This window comes from Vipera ursinii (assembly GCF_947247035.1).
Source record: "Vipera ursinii genome assembly, chromosome: Z".
Classification (NCBI taxonomy): Eukaryota; Metazoa; Chordata; class Lepidosauria; order Squamata; family Viperidae; genus Vipera; species Vipera ursinii.
This window is the reverse complement of record NC_139517.1, coordinates 46,220,978-46,241,915: the sequence shown is the minus strand read 5'-3', so window position 1 is coordinate 46,241,915 and position 20,938 is coordinate 46,220,978. Positions and strand designations below refer to the sequence as shown.

General features: G+C 38.1%; 1 protein-coding gene across 1 annotated transcript in view; it reads left to right on the top strand.

Annotated features, from left to right (window-relative positions):
• KCNH6 (potassium voltage-gated channel subfamily H member 6) overlaps window positions 1-20,938 on the top strand; it is a gene marked incomplete at its 5' end in the record, with an annotated part of 128,000 nt that overhangs the window by 69,044 nt on the left and 38,018 nt on the right. The window contains one exon of the mRNA XM_083378529.1: window positions 4,664-4,819. Coding sequence (XP_083234655.1) covers window positions 4,664-4,819 — 156 coding nt within the window. The remainder of the gene's footprint in view (window positions 1-4,663; window positions 4,820-20,938) is intronic.

Genomic DNA, 20,938 nt, shown 5'->3' with positions numbered 1-20,938 from the left:
GAATCAAAATGTCTGAAAAAAGGAATAAAAATTGTTATAATCATTAAAATTTAGAACAATAAAATATGTAATTCTCCTGAGGATAAAAATGTTCAAATTTTATATTTTTACATTTTACATTTATTTTTATAGTAAATTTAATAATCTATCTCAAGAAAATATGGAGGCTTTTAAAGTTAAAATTAGCCATCCACAATCTGATTCCTTAAAACAATTATATTAGTTATCCTTTTGGTTATGGATGAGATTTTTGAAATGATTTGAGTATGATAAAAACACTAGTATTTGATGGACTTCCTATGGAACAGTATAAAGTTTTTACCAGTGTACAGGTAATCCTCGACTTAACAACAGTACATGCAGTAATCTTTCAAAGTTACAATGGCACTTATGACCAGTGCAGCATCCCCATGGTCATGTGATTTACATTTAGATGCTTGATAAATGATTCACTTTTATAATGGTTGCAAGGTCCCAGAATCATGCAACCTTCTGAAAAGCAAAGTCAATGGGGAAACCAGATTAAAAACCATGTTACTAATTTAAGAACGGCAGTGATTCACTTAACAAATTGGTGAGAAAAGCCATAAAATGGGACAAAACCCACTTAACAAATTTCTCACTTAACAACATAAATTTTGGGCTCGATTGTGGTTGTAAACTGAGGACTATCTGTATTCATTCCTAAACATGTGTTAAACAATAAATTCCTGAAACTGACATCTATATTAAATGAGGTATGGTAGGGAATTTGATGATCTCTGAGCTTGGTGGTTTTCTTGAAGATATTTCATCTAAGCTCAGAAAACACCAAAGACCTCATAGTTCAACTCTGAGCTACAAATATTCTCTTCCATCAGTAAATAAGAAATGTATTTCATTTATACTCAAACCCATAAATAACAGAATAACAGAGGGATCTTGGAGATTTTCTGGTTCAAACCTCTGCTCAAGCCTATACTGTTTCAGACAAATGGCTGTCCAATCACTTTTAAAAAATTTCCATTGATTGAACACCCACAGCTTCTGGAGGCAAGTTGTTCTACTGATTAGTTGTTATCCCTGTCAGGAAATTTCTCCTTATTCTAGGCTAGTTCTCTCTTTGATTAGTTTCCATTCATTGCTTCCTGTCCTGCCTTCAGGTGTTTCAGAGAATAGGTTGATCTCCTCTTCTTTGTGGCAGCCCCTCAAATATTGGAACACTGCTATCATGTCAGCATGGCACAATGGTTCAGCAGTTAAAGATGCTGAGCTTGTCAGCTGAAAAGCTGAAGGCCGGGTTCGAGACCCAAGTACCATGCAACAGGATGAGCTCTCATTCCTGCCCCAGCTCCTGTACACCTAGCAGTCTGAAAGAATGAAAATGCAAGTAGATTAATAGATACCACTTCAGTGAGAAGATAACAGTATACATGACCATGGAAAATGTTTTCAGATAATGCTAACTCTCTCAGCCAAAAAATGGAGATGAGCACAATAGCCTAGAGTCAGATATGACTGGACAAGGAAACCTTTACCTTTATCTTTGCTTTATATCATTTGTAGTCTTTCTTTTCACTAGATTAGACATACCCAATTCCTGCAACTGTTCTTCATGTGTTTTAGCCTCCAGTCTTCTGATCATCTTTCTTGCTCTTCTCTGTATTATTTCTAGAGTCTTGACATCTTTTTTATCATGATGACCAAAACTGGATGCAATATATATTTCAGGTGTGGTCTTACCAAGGCATTATAAGATGGCATTAACACTTCCCATGGTTTTGATTTCATCCTTCTGTTAATATACCCTATTAACTTTTTGGTGGCTGCAGCACATTGCTGGCTCATATTTAAATGTATCCACTATGGCTCCTAGAGCCCTTTCTCAGTTACTGTTGTTGAGCCAGGTACCACCTATTCTGTACTTATGCATTTGGTTTTTCCTGCCTAAGTGTAAAACCTTACTTTTCTCACCACTGAATTTCATTTTGTTAGATAGGGCCTATCTATCTATAGTACTAATCTGATGAGATTCTTCCAGGATGTTGGTTATTCTGGTCTGCTTGGTGTTCTCTGAAAATTTTATGAGTTCCCCTTCTATCCCCTCATTTGAATCATTTATGAAGATGTTGAAGAGTACTGGGACTAAGACAGAACCTTGGGTTACCCCAGTTTATTCTTCCATCCATGTAGATGTAGTTCTATTGAGGATCATACACTGAATGTCATTTGTGAGCTAGTTACAAATCAATCATAAATATGTGCTAATTATTGTCCCATCGTGGTGATTCATGCAGATATTAAAATCTTGTTAAATCTTGTTACAATAGCAAGTGATTTCTACAGTGGTGGGATTCAATTGGTTCACACCAGTTCAGTAGAACCGGTAGCTAAATTTTGCTGAGTTCGGAGAACCAGCTTAATGCACAATGCTTCCAGAAGTCCAGTCTAGGCCTCAGAGCCCTGGAGGAGGTCTTCCAGACCTAGAACAGCCCGCCAGAAGTGCATGGATGCCACTTCCAGAAGTCCATTCTAGGCCTCGGAGGCCCAGGCCTGCATCCAATAAAAGAACCAGTTGTTCAGGTATTTGAATCCTACCACTGGATTTCTACCATAAACAATGATCAAATTAGAATGATCAAAGCTTGATAGTGGCCCAATAATATTTGGCTGGTAGTGGATTTAATTGATTTGGATAGACAGAAACTATCAAGCTGCAATTCTCTTGCTTTATGTTGAAAAAATCTGATAAAATCTATAGGTATGTGTTTGTTACCTATCATATTTTTGGGATAGGGGCTGTACTTCAAGAGACTTTTGGCAACTACCTTGACTAGTCCTTGCAGCTTTCTTGTCAAGATTTTTTCAGAAGTTATTTACCTTTATTTGCTTTCTAGAGCTAACACTGATTGTCTCAAAGGCACAGGTGCCTAAGGTGCAATTAAAACTCACAGTCTCTTAGTTTTTTAGCCCAATGCCTTAACCTCTACACTACTGGTTCTCAACCTGTCTATATCAATTTCAAAATCTAAAATGAAAGTTAGTCGATGTTTTCATTCATTTTTTTACCCTAAAAAGATATTAGACCAAGATATTAATTTTCTCCATTATTTTTTGAAATGCATTTAGAATGCTTAGACTATGCTATTAGATAAAATAATAACTTCTGTTTTCTCACAACTAAGTAGAATATAAATCAGTAATATTTGCTGATAATATTTTATTGCTTATTGCTGAGCTTCACACTTCAATTCTGGTATGATATATTAATTAACCCATTTGAGCAACTTAATAGATACTCTGTTTATTGGCTTAAACTGAAATTGAGGATAGTTGTTCCTTAATACCTTAAGTAATTATTATTTTTGTATATACATTGAATTTAATTATTCTCATGTTGGAGATATAGTGTGAATAGCACTTTTTTCAAATACTATTTTTTCAGTGTCCTAAAATCACTACATTCTAGGAAAAAGTCATTTAATACATTAACATTGAGAGAGGAGGAGGAAGAGGAGGAGGAGGAGGGGGAAGGTGAGGAAGAGGAAGAGGAAGAGGAAGAAGAAGAAGAAGAAGAAGAAGAAGAAGAAGAAGAAGAAGAAGAAGAAGAAGAAGAAGAAGAGGAAGAGGAGGAGGAGGAGGAGGAGGAGGAGGAGGAGGAAGAGGAGGAGGAGGAGGAGGAATGTCCACTGCATAAACTTTAAAGTACAAGAGAACTCATCTCAGAAGAGAAAAAACAATTTGGGGGAGGGGAATTTACTGTGGAAAGCAGACACTAGGGAGTTCTCTCTGGAAGATAGAATCCACCTCTATATTACTTCAGTCATGAACTCATCTATTGACTTTGAACAATTTGGTTCATCATTTCTAATCTGAAATGGGATGACATTTCTGTATTCCTGTTCTATATATTAATGAAGTATATGTGTATATATATATATATATATATATATATATATATATATATATATATATATATATATATATATATTTATTAAGGGATTAAATCTTTGTGAATTCCTATATGAACAGGATCCCATGAAAAGATATGTTTATCAATTCATACTTTGTGAGAAATTAAATTAAAAATATAAATTTAAGTATTTATTTACAATATTGTGTCTTTTTTATATTATGGATTACTATGAATACAAAGGAGATAGAATGCACTTATGAATTTCATTGCTTTTGTAAATTGGAAAAATAACATGGATTAGAAAAAGAGCTGTTTATTTGAATATAGGGTATTTTGGGGGCAATGGAGAACTATTTGGAGGAAGCAACACTTTCCAATGACTGAATCATTGTGTAGATTGTCAAGCAATTTTATCTCATCTTATAAGGCTGTCCTATATACAAATAGAATTCTAGCTTCCTAAGATATTTGGCTTTAGAAATAATATGACTATACTTGTCAGTTCTTTCATTATGTAGCTGTAAAAATTTAGACAACGTCTATTACTTTGTTTGCAGTGTTAACCAAGAAGTCACTTGAGCAGTGGGAAAGAGTAGAGAATACCATCTTTAACTTTAACACTATACCCCAAAAAAACTCATTTCAGTTACGATGTTTTAAATAAACTGATTTTACTCCAGATGATTTGTTTCTGATATGGTAAAGACTGAAGTGTAGATTATGTTAATTTATAGCTTAATGCAACCTGTTGTTTTTTTTTCATGGCAGCATCACGCATTCATTGTTTAGTGGATGTGGTCCCTATAAAGAATGAAGAAGGAATTGTCATCATGTTTATTTTGAACTTTGAGGACCTGGCGGTTCTCATTGCCAAAAGTGCCCGACAAAGTCTACACCAGCGTCTCTCCCAAGGATGGCGTACAGGTAAGAGGCCTATAAGAGGCCAGTACACTTACTCCTTAAGCAAACATTTCTGGGACTTGGAGACCAGTGGGAATCTGTAACTTACAGTATGTAAATGGAAATTTTAGATGTTTCCTGGAAACTGGAAGACATGTGGTTTATAGCATGGGATAGAGTTCTATTTTTATCAAGTCCACTGCATTTTAAGAAAGCTGTAACTATATCAATAGTTGTGGAAGAATATTTTGTCAGGAAATGTTGTTTCATATTCCATAATTAGAGACAATAATAAGGAAGCACATAGCTATGTAGAGACATCTAATATAACCATCCTTAATGAAAAAGAGGCCAAAGAAGACAAGCTTTCATATGGAGAAACAAAAAAAACTATCATGTCATGGACAAGGTTCTTAAAATGAATATAGTTTTAAATTGGCTTTGCATGATTGCTGCACAGACCCAGGAAATTATGTCTGAAGTATGGACAAATAGCTCATGACTCCTCTTATGTACCTTCTGTTCTTCAGATATGAAATATTCCTGATTATGATATTGCTAAACTCATACTACTTATCTTGAAAATATATCTTAAGGAAACATATAATATTTACCCCATAGAGTGTGCTTTTCTCATGTATTCAGATTACCTGGCAAAATGGAACTTTGCAGTGGATAGAAGATTCTTATTTTTTTAAAAAAGATTTTTTTTAATCCAAAAATTAAAATAAAAAACTCCCCCCAAAATTCACAGAAACAAGCAAACCAAAAAACGAACAAGCAAAACATAAAAAGTGCATTAAAAAACACAAACTTATATACACATATTAGCCCCTCTAGCTGAATACTTATAAATATATTACAACAATATTAATTTCCCACCCCTTGTGAAATAGGCCCCCCATTTTTTTTCAAACTTCTAATTCTGTTTACAAATTATTACTGATCATTCACCTATTATATTAAAGGCCAAATAGTTAACAGATAGAACAACAAACAAACAAAAGGCAAAAGTAAAATATCAAAACCTTCTGTTAATGAACTATTATTGTATTCAATAATACAACAGAAAATTTACCACGGTTTCTTATCTATCCCAAGTCCTCCCAACAGCTAATTCTGATTTCTCCTGAATCATGTGAATAACTGTTTCTTAATACTATCTCTTATCAATTGTTGTCTGGTTAAATAAAATAGATTCTCCAAAGTCAATCTATCTTCCCCCAAAAATCCATCTGAAATTGTTTTTGACTTAAGTATGAATCGATAAATCCATTCTCCTTCCATCTTCTTAGACCAAACCAGTTCAGTGAGTTTTCAGCTGTTGTAAAAGAGTGCAAGCCCTGAACTTTGGGAAGGCATGCGTAATCCCTTCATCCAGTTCTAAATTTATAACATTCATATCTCTTTGTCTCCTTCACCGAATCTTTCACTTTCAAATCAAATTTCTTTTGTGAATCTAAGTTACTTGCATTTGTACGTTTTTTGTAATCGTTATTATTTTGTCACACTGTTTTAAAAAGTTTCCAACTTGGATTTGCATATTACCAAACAGTCTTTTTCTTTTTTTTTTACTATGAGCCACTTTTTCTTCTCTGTAATCTGATACATTGTTGCTCTGGTGTAACATGGCAACAGAGAGATAAAACTCCTCAGAGACAGGGAGGGTATATATCTCAGAATGCAGAGGCAAGCAGTATATTTTTAGATATTTCAGTTTCAGTCCAGGATAAAAAAGATTTTTGAAAAAATAATCTCCACTTTTTTTCAAGGTAATAAAATGTGAAATCCTGTATTGAAAGTCCAATATAGATATAAATCAAATCCAAACATTTCCACTATTTCAAGTTTTCCTTATGGAAAACAAAAGTTATTCAAAACAGCCAAGATGGATGACCTGTTTTCTACTGCTTACAGTAGGAATTGTAGTCTTGAAGACTCTTCGCCCCAAGTGGGTACATGGTTGTCCAAAACTTGTCTTGGGTTATTCTTAAGTGTTCCCATTCAAATCCAAAGGGCAAGCTGCTAAAGAGCCAGCTTTGGCAGCAAAATTAGCAAATCAACAGAAAAGAAAAATCTCCTTATTTATTTATTTATTTATTTATTTATTTATTTATTTATTTATTTATTTATTTATTTGGATTTATGTACCGCCCCTCTCCGAAGGGACTCGGGGCGGTGTACAGGGCAATTAAAACACTATAAACAACACATAATGTATAAAAATTAAAATAAAATTAAATCAAATAGCCCTAAACAATAAACACATTCTAAAATTTAAAAATTTTTAAAATTTAAGATCTAAAATCCCAGTCCCTCAGTCCAGGCCGGCAAGTTCAAATAGCCAAGTCTTCAGGTCGCGGCCAAACAAGCGAAGGTCGGGAGCCATCCAGAGCTCAACCGGAAGCTGATTCCAGAGGGCAGGCGCGCCCACAGAGAATGCTCTTGTCAGGACCCACCTCAATCCACATCTTAGGAAATAAGAACTCTTGGATGCAAGTTTAGTTCAAAAGGAAAATGTTTACTAGGAAGGAATCGATTGTGGGAATACAAGACGGAATCTGAGAAAAGTTACATTTCAATCCTATATAAACCATTCCCATTCCAGTCCCTCCCCTCATCCATTTGGTCAGGCTGTCGTCAGTTGCTAGGTGTCAGGTCCTTCCATGGGAAAGGGAACTCTCCTTGGTTTTATGGTTATTGCTTCCCTTTTCAGTTGTAAATGAAGATACAAACCAGATCTGTCTGTCCCCCTCCCTTCCCCCGTTAAAACATCCCCTGTTGTTTGAAAATCGCTTTAGTAACCATCCTCTCCCCCCCCCCTCAGAGAGATGGCAGAATCCCCAGTAATAGCACGTTGTTCTACCTATACAATTATGAAATGTGATATAAATGGATTCTAACATTCGGCTCTCCTTTCAGAAAAAAGATGAGTCCATCTGTGGGGAAAGAAAACATATAAATGTTAGCCTGGTTTGTTTGGATATTCTGTATGAAACCTCTTAAGCAACTTAGGTGCTTTAACATGGAGTTTGTTAACCCACTCGTTTTCTGAGGAGGGGAGGTGTTTCCATGCCACTAAATATTGTATCGTTCCATGGTGTTTTCTGGAATCTAAGATTTTTTTCACTTCAAAATGTTGTTCTCCTTCCACCATGATGGGGGGTGGTGGTGGTGGGATTTTTGCTCATAGTGGTGATTGTTGTTCTCTCTTTATTATACTGCAGTGAAAGGTTGGGTGTATTCGTCTAAGATTTTTGGGTAGTTCTAATTCAACTGTTACTGGGTTTATGATTCTTTTAATTGGAAAGGGTCCAATATATTTTGGTCCTAGTTTTTTACAGGGTTGGAGTGATTTCAGGTATTTTGTGGATAAATATACCATCTCTCCTACCCTAAATGGTGTGGGATCAGTTCTTTTTTTGTCTGCCTGTGTCTTGTATGCTTTTCTGGCATCTTCCAACGCTTTCCTAACGATTGGCCATGTATTTTGTAATTGAGCAATCCATTCCTTCAGATCAGGGATAACCGGTTCTTTTGGGGTTAGTTCTGGTATTGGGTTGAAACTCTGGCCTGTAGCTACTTGAAAAGGAGTGTAACCTGTGCTTGAGTGGACTGCATTATTATATGCTACTTCTGCAAAAGGCAGTAGGTCCGTCTAGTCGGACTGCTGAAAATTAATATAGCATCTCAGATATTGTTCAAGTATATTATTAAGTCTTTCAGAAGCTCCGTCTGTCTGAGGATGGTGAGTAGATGACAGTCCTTGGGTGGTTCCTAAGAGGGATAAAAATTCTTTCCAAAATGCCGACGTAAATTGCACTCCTCTGTCAGATATGATGCGTTGTGGTACCCCGTGCAATCTGTAAATATGCTGTACAAAAAGTTTTGCTAATGCTTTTGCAGTCGGGATTTTTTGGCAAGGTATGAAGTGTACTTGCTTAGAGAACAGATCTGTGACAGTCCAGACTACGGTGTTTCCATTACTTTCTGGCAGTTCTACGATAAAATCCATGGCTATTTTTTTCCATGGGGCTGAGGGGTTTGCCACCAGTTGTAACAGACCTGGCGGTTTCCCTTGCAGTCTTTTGGCCATCGCGCAAATTTGACAGCTACCCACATAGCTTTCTATGTCCTTTTTCATAGATGGCCACCAAAATTGCCTTTTAGTTAATTGTAAGGTTTTTACAAAGCCAAAGTGTCCTGCTGATTTTGTATCATGGCACAGTTGCATGAAATTGATTCTCTGTGTGGCAGGTATATATAGCTTCTCCCCCACCCATGGCAGTCCATCTTTAATTGTGCACACATGTTTATTTTTCTGGAACCATTCATCACTTTCCAAAGATTTCCTGAATTCTATTCCAGTTTGGCTATCTACCTTCGGCTTCATTTTTTCTTGTGCCCTGGTGGTGACTGGTGCTGCCAGTTGTTGTTCCGGTACAAGTGGTTTAAAGTCAGTAACTCTTGTGCTGTTATATTGGGGCATGCGGGATAATGCATCTGCAAGGAAGTTCTTTCCCCCCGGTAAGTGTTTGAGAGTGAAATTGAATCGGTGAAAATGTTGGGACCAGCGGGCTTGCTTAGGAGTGAGCTTCCTGGGCGTTTTTAGTGCTTCCAAATTCTTGTGGTCTGTCCAGACCTGGAAAGGTATTTTATTTCCTTCTAAAAATTGGCACCATGTTAGTAATGCCCACCTCAACAAGAATGCCTCTTTTTCCCATATTGGCCAGCGTTGTTCTGTTTCTGTGAGTTTTCTGGATGTGTATGCGCATGGTTGCAATGTCCCCCCATCATTTTCTTGTAATAGTACGGCTCCTACCGCTACATCACTCGCATCTGCCTGTATTACAAAAGGTTTGTCGGGATCTGGGTGTTTTAGGACAGGTTCAGCAGAAAAAAGTCTCTTTAGCCTCTCAAATGCTGCTTGACATTCCATTGACCATTTCAGAGGCTGGCTGGGTTTCATGGGTGACCCCCCCCTTCTTTTTCAACAAATTTGTGAGGGGCATGGCTATTTGGCCAAATGTGGGGATGAATTGGCGGTAGAAGTTTGCAAACCCCAGGAAACTTTGCAATTGCTTCCGTGTGTGTGGGGGGGTGCCCACTCTAGTACTGCCCTGACCTTCTCAGGGTCCATTTCGATGCCCTCTGGAGATATGCGATATCCCAGGTAGTCGATTTTTTCCTGATGGAATTCACACTTTGATAATTTAGCATATAAGTGGGCAGCTCGCAACTTCTTCAGGACTGCTCTGACTAGTTTGATATGTTCCTCTTTGGTTTCTGTGAAGATAAGGATGTCATCGAGGTAAACCAGGACCCCCTTATATAGGTGCTCTCTCAGCACGTCATTAATTAATTGCATAAAGACTGCGGGGGCCCCTTGCAGTCCGAATGGCAATACTTTGAATTGATAGCACCCCATTGGGCAGTTGAATGCAGTCTTCCATTCGTCTCCTTCCTTAATCCTAATACGGTAGTATGCTTCCCTCAGGTCTAGTTTGGTAAAAATCTTTCCTTTCGATAGGTGGGATAACATATCCTTCATTAGGGGAAGGGGGTACAGATTACTTTCACTAATTGTGTTCAAATTTCTATAGTCCACAACCGAACGAAAGGACCCATCCTTCTTCTCCCTGAACAGAACCGGGGCGGCCACTTTGGGTTTGGCAGGCTCAATAAATCCTCTTTCTAAGTTTTTCTTTATGAATCTCTCCATTTCTGCCATTTCCCTTGGGCTCATGGCATAAATCCTGGGTTTTGGGAGTTTTGCCCCAGGTTTGAATTCTATGGTGCAGTCTGTGGGACGGTGGGGGGGAAGCTCATCTGCTCTTTCCTCACTGAAAACCTCAGCCAGGTCCCTGTATTCCTCCGGTATCTCTGGTAATCCCTTCTCTTTCCCCACTGCTGCTGTCTCCTCCCTCTGGGTTGGGGGGGGTGCTTTTGGAGTCTACGTTCTTTTGCCCCCCCTTTGGGAAGTTGAGTTCTGCTGTCCTCCAGTTTATCCCGGGGTTCCATTTCTTCAGCCATTCCAGTCCTAGGATCATTGGGCATTCCATGCCTGGGGCCACTATAAACGTTATGTCCTCCTCATGGGGCCCCAGTGATAGGTGGATTGGTAAAGTGGCTAGGGTGGCTGGTCCTCCCCCTGCTATTGTCCCATCTAATTGACTAAAAGAGATTGGATGTTATAGCCTCCTCACTGGGATGCTCAATCTCTCCACCAGCGTTGGGCTGATAAGGCAGCGGATGCACCCAGAGTCTATCAGAGCTTTTATTTTGGCTGCTTCAGGCATAGGGGAAGCTAATATAGTCACTGTCTTAAGTATGGGTGGAAGGGGTCCACTTACCAATGGTTCTCCCTCTGAGCTGTCTTCCGAGTTGTCCACCATCCCTGCGGTGCAGGCTGGAGTCCAGTCCCAGTTCCTGGCAGGAATTGTGGACTCTACAGCCTCTGTCCCCTTCATGGAAGATTCTTTTGTGTTGCCTTGGGGCTTCCCCAGCTTCTTGGAGGATGATGCCTCTGGTTTTCGTGGGGGGGCTTTTGAACGACATTCTGCAGCACGGTGGCCCTCTCTCCCGCAGTTGAAGCAACTTGTTGATTTTTTGGCTGTGGCTGGTGGTTTTTCCCCCTCGCATGTTTGCTCGGATGGCAGGCGGCCCCATGGTTTTCCTCTGCGGTGTCTCTTCAGTAAGTCTATTTCCACTTCCTCCGCCAGGATGTACCAGTCGTCGAGGTGGGGTGGGTCTCCTCGAGGCAGGCAAGCATCATACAGGTCGTAGTTCAGACCGTCTTTGAAATGGCTAAGGAGGATGTCTTCTGGCCAGTTCAGCTTGCTGGCAATGGCTCGGAATTCTTCGGTATAATCAGCCACTGCTCGCCTGCCCTGCCTCACCGTTTTGATTCTCTCCCGGGCCTTACGGTCAGCCAAAGGATCCTCGAACCGTCGCCTCAAAGATGACATGAATCGGTTGAAGTCGTTGAGTTCTGGGGCGTTGGAGTCATGCAAGTTCACCACCCAGTCTGCAGCCATCCTGTCCAGGGCAGATTGCACAATTCGGATGCGTGTTTTGTCACTGGGGATGTCCCGTCCATACTCTTCCATGTAGCTGAGGACTTGGGTTAGGAAAAATCCCAGTCGTGATGGCTCCCCCTTGAATTTGACTTCCAGGGGCGGGAGTCTTTGGCTGGAGCGTTGTCTGCGCCGTGGCCGGTATCGCTCCTCATCCTGGTCCCCATCTGTGGTTCTGGGGGGGTGGGTACTGCTGAGGCAGCAATTCCTGTTCCATTGGATGGCCCTGGGGTTTCAGGTGTTGGATCCCCTCCGTTACCTTTCCAGTTGTGTCTCCAGGCGCTGCCTCGGTTGCGATTTTCAGCTCTCTCCTCCCTCAGTGAACTCAGGGTTGCTTTCATCAGATCAATGGCCTTTTCCAGGATCCGCTCCTCCTCGCTGGCGTGCAGGGAACTCTCCATCTCTTGCCTCCATTCCGGTTGGTGGTTACTACGCCTCAGGGTCTTTTCTCCCGAAGCCTTTTCCCACTCACTTTTCCTTCCAACGCCCATCGACCACCGGGGTTTTCGGTCGTACTGCTCCACTGCTTCTTCCCCGGGGGAATATGCTGCTTCAGCTTCCCATTGTCTCTGGGATTCCATTTGGGGGGAAGACTCCCCCTCCATGGGGCTTCCCTCCTCTCTTGCTTCGTCGCCAGACATTTGTATTTGTTGCAAAGTCCCCCGGTAAGGTTTTCCCTTCCAGGTTGACTCTTAAAGCAGATTCCATCTACTGTCAGGACCCACCTCAATCCACATCTTAGGAAATAAGAACTCTTGGATGCAAGTTTAGTCCAAAAGGAAAATGTTTACTAGGAAGGAATCGATTGTGGGAATACAAGACGGAATCTGAGAAAAGTTACATTTCAATCCTATATAAACCATTCCCATTCCAGTCCCTCCCCTCATCCATTTGGTCAGGCTGTCGTCAGTTGCTAGGTGTCAGGTCCTTCCATGGGAAAGGGAACTCTCCTTGGTTTTATGGTTATTGCTTCCCTTTTCAGTTGTAAATGAAGATACAAACCAGATCTGTCTGTCCCCCTCCCTTCCCCCGTTAAAACATCCCCTGTTGTTTGAAAATCGCTTTAGTAACCATCCTCTCCCCCCCCCTCGGAGAGATGGCAGAATCCCCAGTAATAGCACGTTGTTCTGCCTATACAATTATGAAATGTGATATAAATGGATTCTGACAGCTCTCCCCCTGGGGGCCGCCAGTCGACATTCCCTGACCGACGGCACCCTGAGGAGGCCCTCTCTGTGGGAGCGCACAGGGCGATGGGAAGTTAACGCCGGCAAAAGGTGCTCCCTTTTGTACAATATCCATCTTAGGAAGGAGTCCAGTGGATAGAAGATTCTTGGGAGAACAATTAAAGCTGTAAGAGTGAAACATCTTGTTGATTCCACATACTCTATGAAGCTAGAATTGGAAATTTAAGAGTATTTGAAGATGCAAAGGGATTGTAGAGAGAGAACTGCAATTACATTATTGAATTTTTATAGCTTCTCAAGTGCCAACTTTTCAAGCATGGATATGTCTCTCACTTCATTATAAAGTTACAAAAGGTTTTAGTTCAACGTTAATTCACAAGATAATTTATGTACATGTTTTTCAATCAGTGAAGGTCAAATCTCCTTTAAGATACAGTTGCCAATTGCCTGGGAAAAAAGAAGGCAAGTCCTCCTTTTTGTCCTTATGTCCTCTATCCAGAAGGTATAGCCTTAAAATCAAATATTGTCTCTCTTTTTGAAGATTTGTTTTTCATTATTATTATTATTTTGGACTGTTTTGTATAGAAGTCATTGAAACTTTCATGTATTGTGACCATGTAAATTGTTTACTTCTTTCTTTTCCTTGTCTGTTGACAGATTTGGCCGCTGATTATTTACATTATTTAATTTTGGGGAGCAATATGCAGATAATGCTTCTATATTGTAAATCACCCAGGGGCTGCTGTAAAGTACTATGGGGCAGTATATAAGCCTAAATGCTATTGCTATTTATTCATAAAGCATTCCTGCTGCTGTCAACATATTTAACATCAAAGTTCCATTTTTTTCAAGTTCTTTATTCATTAAACCTAAAAGAAAACTCTCTGGTTTTGCTTTTATATTCACTTCAAGAATCTTCTGTATTAAGGTGTGAATCCTACTCCAATATTTCCTTGCTTTGTCATAAGCCTCCCATAAATGATGAAAACTTCCCTCTTTACATTTACATTTCCAACACACATTTGAAATATCTTTATACATCTTTGACAATTTATTCGGTAATAAAAACCAACAGTACATCATTTTATAAAAACTGTCTTTAAAATTATAATTTAATGTAAATTTTAAACCTTTCATCCACATACGTATTTTCCCATTGTTTAAGCATTATAGTAAAGCATTATATTATATCCAAAATTCTTTGCCCATTGGACCATATAATGCTTCCCATATTCATTAACCAAATTCAATAACAGGTTATAAACCTTAGCAATAATGTGTTCATCATTACCACAAAGTATAGTTTCCAATGCATTCTTTGCAAAGTCAAACTCATAACTTTTAAAATCTAGTTCAAATCTTTCTTTCAATTGTAAATATATAAACCATGACAGTCCTTCTGATTCCAATTCTTCTTTAGAGTTAAGGATAGATTCACCTTGATTAAAAAATATTGACCACTCTGGCCTCACCATTTCTTTTCTAAAAAAAAGCTTCCTAGGGTGACACCCAGACAAGTATCTTTACAGATAACTTTATTTTATATCTATTCCCAGTGCTTTTTTTGTAAAAGAAAAAGGTGCCGGAACTCACACATGTCATACAACCCACCTTGCCTACCCTACAAGGTTCCATCCAAAAAAGGTGCCAGAACTCCGTTCTGAGCGTTCTATGAGAAAAAAGCCCTGTCTATTCCTATCCAATTGACACTGTTTAAATGGAATGTCAGTTATGAGTACTGGACTAGGAAAAATCTACTGAAGGATTTTGAACGATACTTTGATCTTTCTCAGTGGAAAAAGAGGACAGGATTTTCCATATGGTATTTAGCATTTTCCATATAGCATTTAGTAAAAAGGGAATGGCAGTTAAGCATCTCTTGTAATTCATGGTAATCTGCTGAAATGCCCTCTTTTGCAGGATTACTGAAGATACAGGGCCTGTCCCTGTAGGGCATATGACACAAGGACACGCCATCATCAGTTATGTTCTAATTGCTGAGTGTACGAGGTGATTACTGCAGACTAATCCCCACACTCTGAATGATCTCTGCACAGTTATAGATCTCTCGTTTACATTATTATCATAAGTAGCAATGTTATGGCTGATACAATCTAACATAGTCATGAAAGAGCAGTAGCAACCTTACACAACTAGTAGTATCAGTAGCACTATGCTGCTTTTAATTAAAGGAAGATGGACAAAACAGCATATTTACTCATAATCAGTAACCAAGTTCTTTCTTATTTATATGAAATTATAAATATTCTATTAATAGAATATGGTGTCACAGAAAGAGCTGAGCAGCAAATGGACCAGATCATGTCCATGATCATCTCCAACACTATTATTCTATTATTTTCCCTCCAAAGTACAGGATTAAAATCTACATAGAACATCTGTAATAGTATGTGAGAAAGACCTTGAGAAATGAATAAAGAGATGCTGCCTAGGGCAGCCTTCCCCAACTTTTGTGGCTTGGTGGCCCTGGCTTAAGGGGAGGGGGGAATTGGATTGCAGAAATGGTGGGCTGGCACACTCATGTGCACGCAGCCCTTACATGAGTGGTGGCTGGCATATGCATGGCAGGTACCCCTTATACAAGTGGCAGGCCAGCACATATGCATGCAAGTATCTGTTGGCCCGCCACTCACACAAGTTGAACTGCTTATGCGTATACGCACTCTGTCCAGTCATTCATGGGACCCAATTCCAAATAGGTCACAGCTCAGTAGTGAGCTTTGGCCCAGGATTTGGGGACCCCTGGCCTAAGGAATGGTCAGATAAGAGAGTTTGAAAGCACAAATTTCCTGTTATCTCTTTTACAGCCTGATAACTTAGGGAAAGTCCTTCTAAGCCTCTTTCTAATCATAATCATAATAGTAAAGTTGGAAGGGAGCTTGGAGGTCATCTAGTACAACCCCTTGCTCAGGCAGGAAACCCTATACCATTTCAGACAAATGGCTGTCCAGTCTCTTCTTAAAAACTTCCAGTGTTGGAGCATTCACAGCTTCTGTAATCCATCTGGTCCTGGTGAGTTGAACTCATCTAGGCTGGACAGGTGCTCACTTATCATTTTCTTGCCAATCTTAACTTGTGTTTCTATTCTGTTTTTTATGGCACTATTTTTGATAGGTTGGTCTGTTTTTTTCCCTTTGTGTAAAGACAGATGCAAAAAATGAGTTAAATAGTTCTGCTTTCTCCCTGTTGCTTGTCACCTTCTTGCCACTTTCCCCCACTAATGGACCAATCATTTCCTTTACTTTTTTTGTTTTTTACATGTTGAAAGAAGCTTTTTTTGTTATTTTTGACTTTGGTCGCAAGCCTTAGTTCATTTTGAGCCTTAGCTTTCCTCACTTCATCTTTGCAGGCTCGGGCTATTTGCTGATATTCTGCCTTAGTTATGTGCCCCTCTTTCCACATTCTATACTTGTTCTTTTTATCTTTCAATTTATCAGAGAGTTCTTTATGCAGCCATGCTGGTTTCTTTTGAGAGCTGTTATTTTTCCTCTTTGTTGGTAGACTGGGCTTTTATTATCTCACTTTTCAAAATTTCCCAAGCTTCTTGAGTTGTTTTCCCCTTGAGGATTCTCATCCATGGAATCCTTCCCAAGCTCTAAGTTTACTGAAATTAGCTCTCTTAAAGTCCAAGACTCTAGTTTGACTGTATTCTATTGCTTGTGCTTCCATAATGTTGAATTCCAATATTGCATGATCACTTCCTCCCAAGGTTCCTGTGGCTTCAACACCTTCTATCATTTCTCCACCGATTATGCAGCTGTAGGCTATGCCCTCTCTTACCTAAACATTCCCTAGATAGCAACCCTTTGCCCCATTTCTCAAGGTGTTTTTCACATATCATTGCAACCTCTGATAAACAGCAACTGTTTTCTCCATAGAATAAACTAGCAGCTTGGCCATGGGCATGTTATTTAATTAAGAAAATGATACATGGTGAAAAGATGGCTTTAAATGCCCTCCCTCAATGCAGTCATCTTAATTTAATCTGGTGGCACCAATGGCTGATAAGAAAGAAAGAAAGAAAGAAAGAAAGAAAGAAAGAAAGAAAGAAAGAAAGAAAGAAAGAAAGAAAGAACACAGGAATCCTGAGCATAGTTCTTCATTTTTCCCCCCATGAGAGATTGTCTGAGGAATTTGTGCAAAGCAAGAACATAGTTTATGATGTACAGTGAGATTCTTCAAAGATTCACTTGTCTAAGAGGAATGTATGTAATAAACGTGCAATTTGAAATTGTACTGCTGGTTAGAAATAGGAGTGGTGATGGATTTATGAGGATTATAGAATTTTTCTGTGATTCCAGGACAGAATGTAGCTAAAGTCATAATCCTTGCAATCTATGACAAACTGCTGGTGTTATCCACAAAGCTCATGTGGCATCTTGCCCACCTTATCCATTCTGCAAGTAAAAGTTAATTAATTTTAAAAATAACAATGCATTAGAAGTGAAAGGAATTGAAATTATAATAGAAGCAAGGTAAATATGAAGTCTCATTTTAACTCACCAACAATTGAGGCTGCTATATTGAAGATAGTCTTCACTTAAAATATCCTGGATATCATCTTGCATACCATAGGTTTTAGATTTTGCAAGGTGAATCACATTTTACAAAGCCATGGCAAATGGCTTACAACTGCAACATTACTTTAGATAATAGATTTGATCAGGTAAATATTCCTATTATGTCAAAATCTACGCCTTATATTTTATGACCTAGATTTGATCAAAGACCACAAAAGTTATGGTTAGTGTTTATTAAGGACTGCAATATTTTCTGGTTTGTACTGCTCAAGAGTATATTTGTTTATTTGTTTGCATCCTGCCCTTATTATTTTTACAAATAATTCCAGAGGTTAGAAAGTTGGAAATATGAGAAAATGTGGATTATATGAGGAAGATTTATAGCAGATTAGTAAATGTTTTGATTGTCATACAATTAATGTCAATGTGGAAAATACTATTTTTAATAATATGATTGCTATTTCCTAATATATGATTGTATTTTGATAAGATAATGATGAATGTGATTATTATTACATTCTAATATTTTTATACCTAGACAACACACTGTTCAATACAGAAATGGAATTTTTGATATAATAATAATAAAAATAGAAAAAACGTTTTTACAAATAACTCAAGGCAGTAAACATAACGAACACATCTTCCTCTTCCTATTTTCCCTACAACAACACCCTTGGAGGTCCATTGGGGAGATAGAGAGTGACTGGTCCAAAGTAACCCAGCTGACTTTCATGTATATGTATATCAATAATACAAAATATGTACTTTGAACTATAGACTCTATAATAGTGGATTGCAAGAATAAAGTATTTTCTAGTCTTAATAAAATAGTCTTAATTTTAAAAGGCAACTTTTTAAGGTTATTTGAGGAGAAAAAAATATTTCTAGAATATTTCCTAGGTTTGAAGAAAAAAGTAATTTGTGAATTATAACTTCTAATGTGGAATAAAAAGTATATGATCCCAATATGAGGCTGTGGATAGTTCTATCTGGGAATTTAAACCAGTATTTTGAGAAAGACTTTTGAAATATCTCATTAATGGTAAGCAGACTTCTAATGCTTAATCATCCATAATCACAATGATGACTTACATTTAGAAAGCTTTTAAACAAATGAAGAGAGATACCAGTTCCAGAACAACAACCAAGCTGTTATTCAACATACAAAGAATGAAATTTTCAGCATCATAATGTGTGTATATTATATGTGTTTGTGTGTGTATGTATATGTATATGGTATATGAATTGCAAGACATAATATTTTCTAAGAATGTAATTAATAATTCAGAAAATAAAGTGAGGAGACAGAATAAGAAAGTTATTTTATGATTTGGTAAGTAGTAGATTTTACAAACAATATAAACAAGTACAAACAATAGAGAAGCTAAACAAATCGCTTTGAACAATAAGAATGTTGTGGCAGGTCTACTATTACTAATGTACCATTGTTTATATCAGTTCAAGCTATACAGTGCCAAAATCAAAATAAATCTTCAGCATTGTGACAGCAGTGCTATAATGGCTAGTGCTAATGCCAAATTAAACATTGCCTCAGTTCCTATTGCTGGGAAATATTTAAAAATAAAATATTTAAAAATCATTTTTATTACCTTTTCCAGTAGTGTACATTGCAGATCAACTACAACACTCAGGCCACAGGATGGGAAAATCTATATTAATATGTTTATCTACTGTGTGCACTTCCTGAATAATATGCTATCTTTAAAACGAATAGGCAAAATAAGAGTTCTAGAATTTTTTCTCTCTGACATTTACAAATATTTTATTATATATTTTATTTTTTAAAAAATATCCAAATGCATAAAATCTAATTACTATAAGTTCAGCACAGATTTATGGAATATTCTACTAGAAAGATGAATTGAATTAGATAGATTCCCGTCATTCCAAAAAAAGGCCAGAGTATTTTTAAAAATGACAATTTTTGATTGCCACAAACAGATTCACAGGAACATACAAGGATGTTATATTTCCCAATTTTTCCCAACATAATTTACTGCTACTCAAGATCTATGCCTTTCTGATGTTATTCTAATGAGCCAATCCCTTTTGGGAGATATATTAGGCTCTTACGGTGAATGGACCAAGATCTCATACTGAGCTTCATGACTGACGATAATCTAAAGCTTTAAGCTTTTCTAGTCCAAATCTAGCATTGTGGCTGGTACAGTATATTGATGAATGATTATATTGTTTGGTTAGCTATTCTTCTTTAAGAAGACTGATGTAAGTAATCATTTAACTTTATACAAATTGTTGTTGTTGTTAGTTGCAAAGTCGTGTCCGACCCATCACGACCCTATGGACAACGTTCCTCCAGGCTTTCCTGTCCTCTACCATCTTCTGGAGTCCATTTAAGCTCACGCCTACTGCTTCAGTAACTCCATCCAGCCACCTCATTCTCTGTCGTCCCCTTCTTCTATTGCCCTCAATCTTTCCCAGCATTAGGCTCTTCTCCAGTGAGTCCTTCCTCCTCATTAGGTGGCCAAAGTATTTGAGTTTTAGCTTCAGGATCTGGCCTTCTAAAGAGCAGTCAGGGTTGATCTCCTCTAGGACTGACCGGTTTGATCGCCTTGCAGTCCAAGGGACTCGCAGGAGTCTTCTCCAGCACCATAGTTCAAAGGCTTCAATTCTTTTGCGCTCAGCCTTTCTTATGGTCCAACTTTCACTGCCATATATTGCAACTGGGAAGACCATAGACTTGACTATACGTTTATACAAATAGTATGTCGTTATTATCACTATTTAATGCATCTAGGCTCAGCTTTTTCTGGAGAATTGCACTCCAATTGAATGCAGTTGTACCATGTTTTGATCTTGTGTTCTCAAGAATAAATAATCAAAGAACAGTGCATATCTCTAAGGAAGAAAGCAATTATGCAAATGCATGATAAATGTACCATGACATCATAACACATGACTGTAACCATGTGTCATTTTGACATTATTGTGGAATTTTAGGATATAGTTGGGAAAATTCAGTAGTAAAAGGAACTGAACAAGAATTAGAATATATTGCTGAAATGGACTAAATCTAAATCTAAAGTAGATTAGTTGTACTGAAATTCCTTTGTAATTATTATGAAATGTTAATCATAATTAACTTAAATCCAGTTCATTTGATTGATACTAATATGACCAATTTAGTGTCAGGACCCACCTCAATCCACATCTTAGGAAATAAGAACTCTTGGATGCAAGTTTAGTCCAAAAGGAAAATGTTTACTAGGAAGGAATCGATTGTGGGAATACAAGACGGAATCTGAGAAAAGTTACATTTCAATCCTATATAAACCATTCCCATTCCAGTCCCTC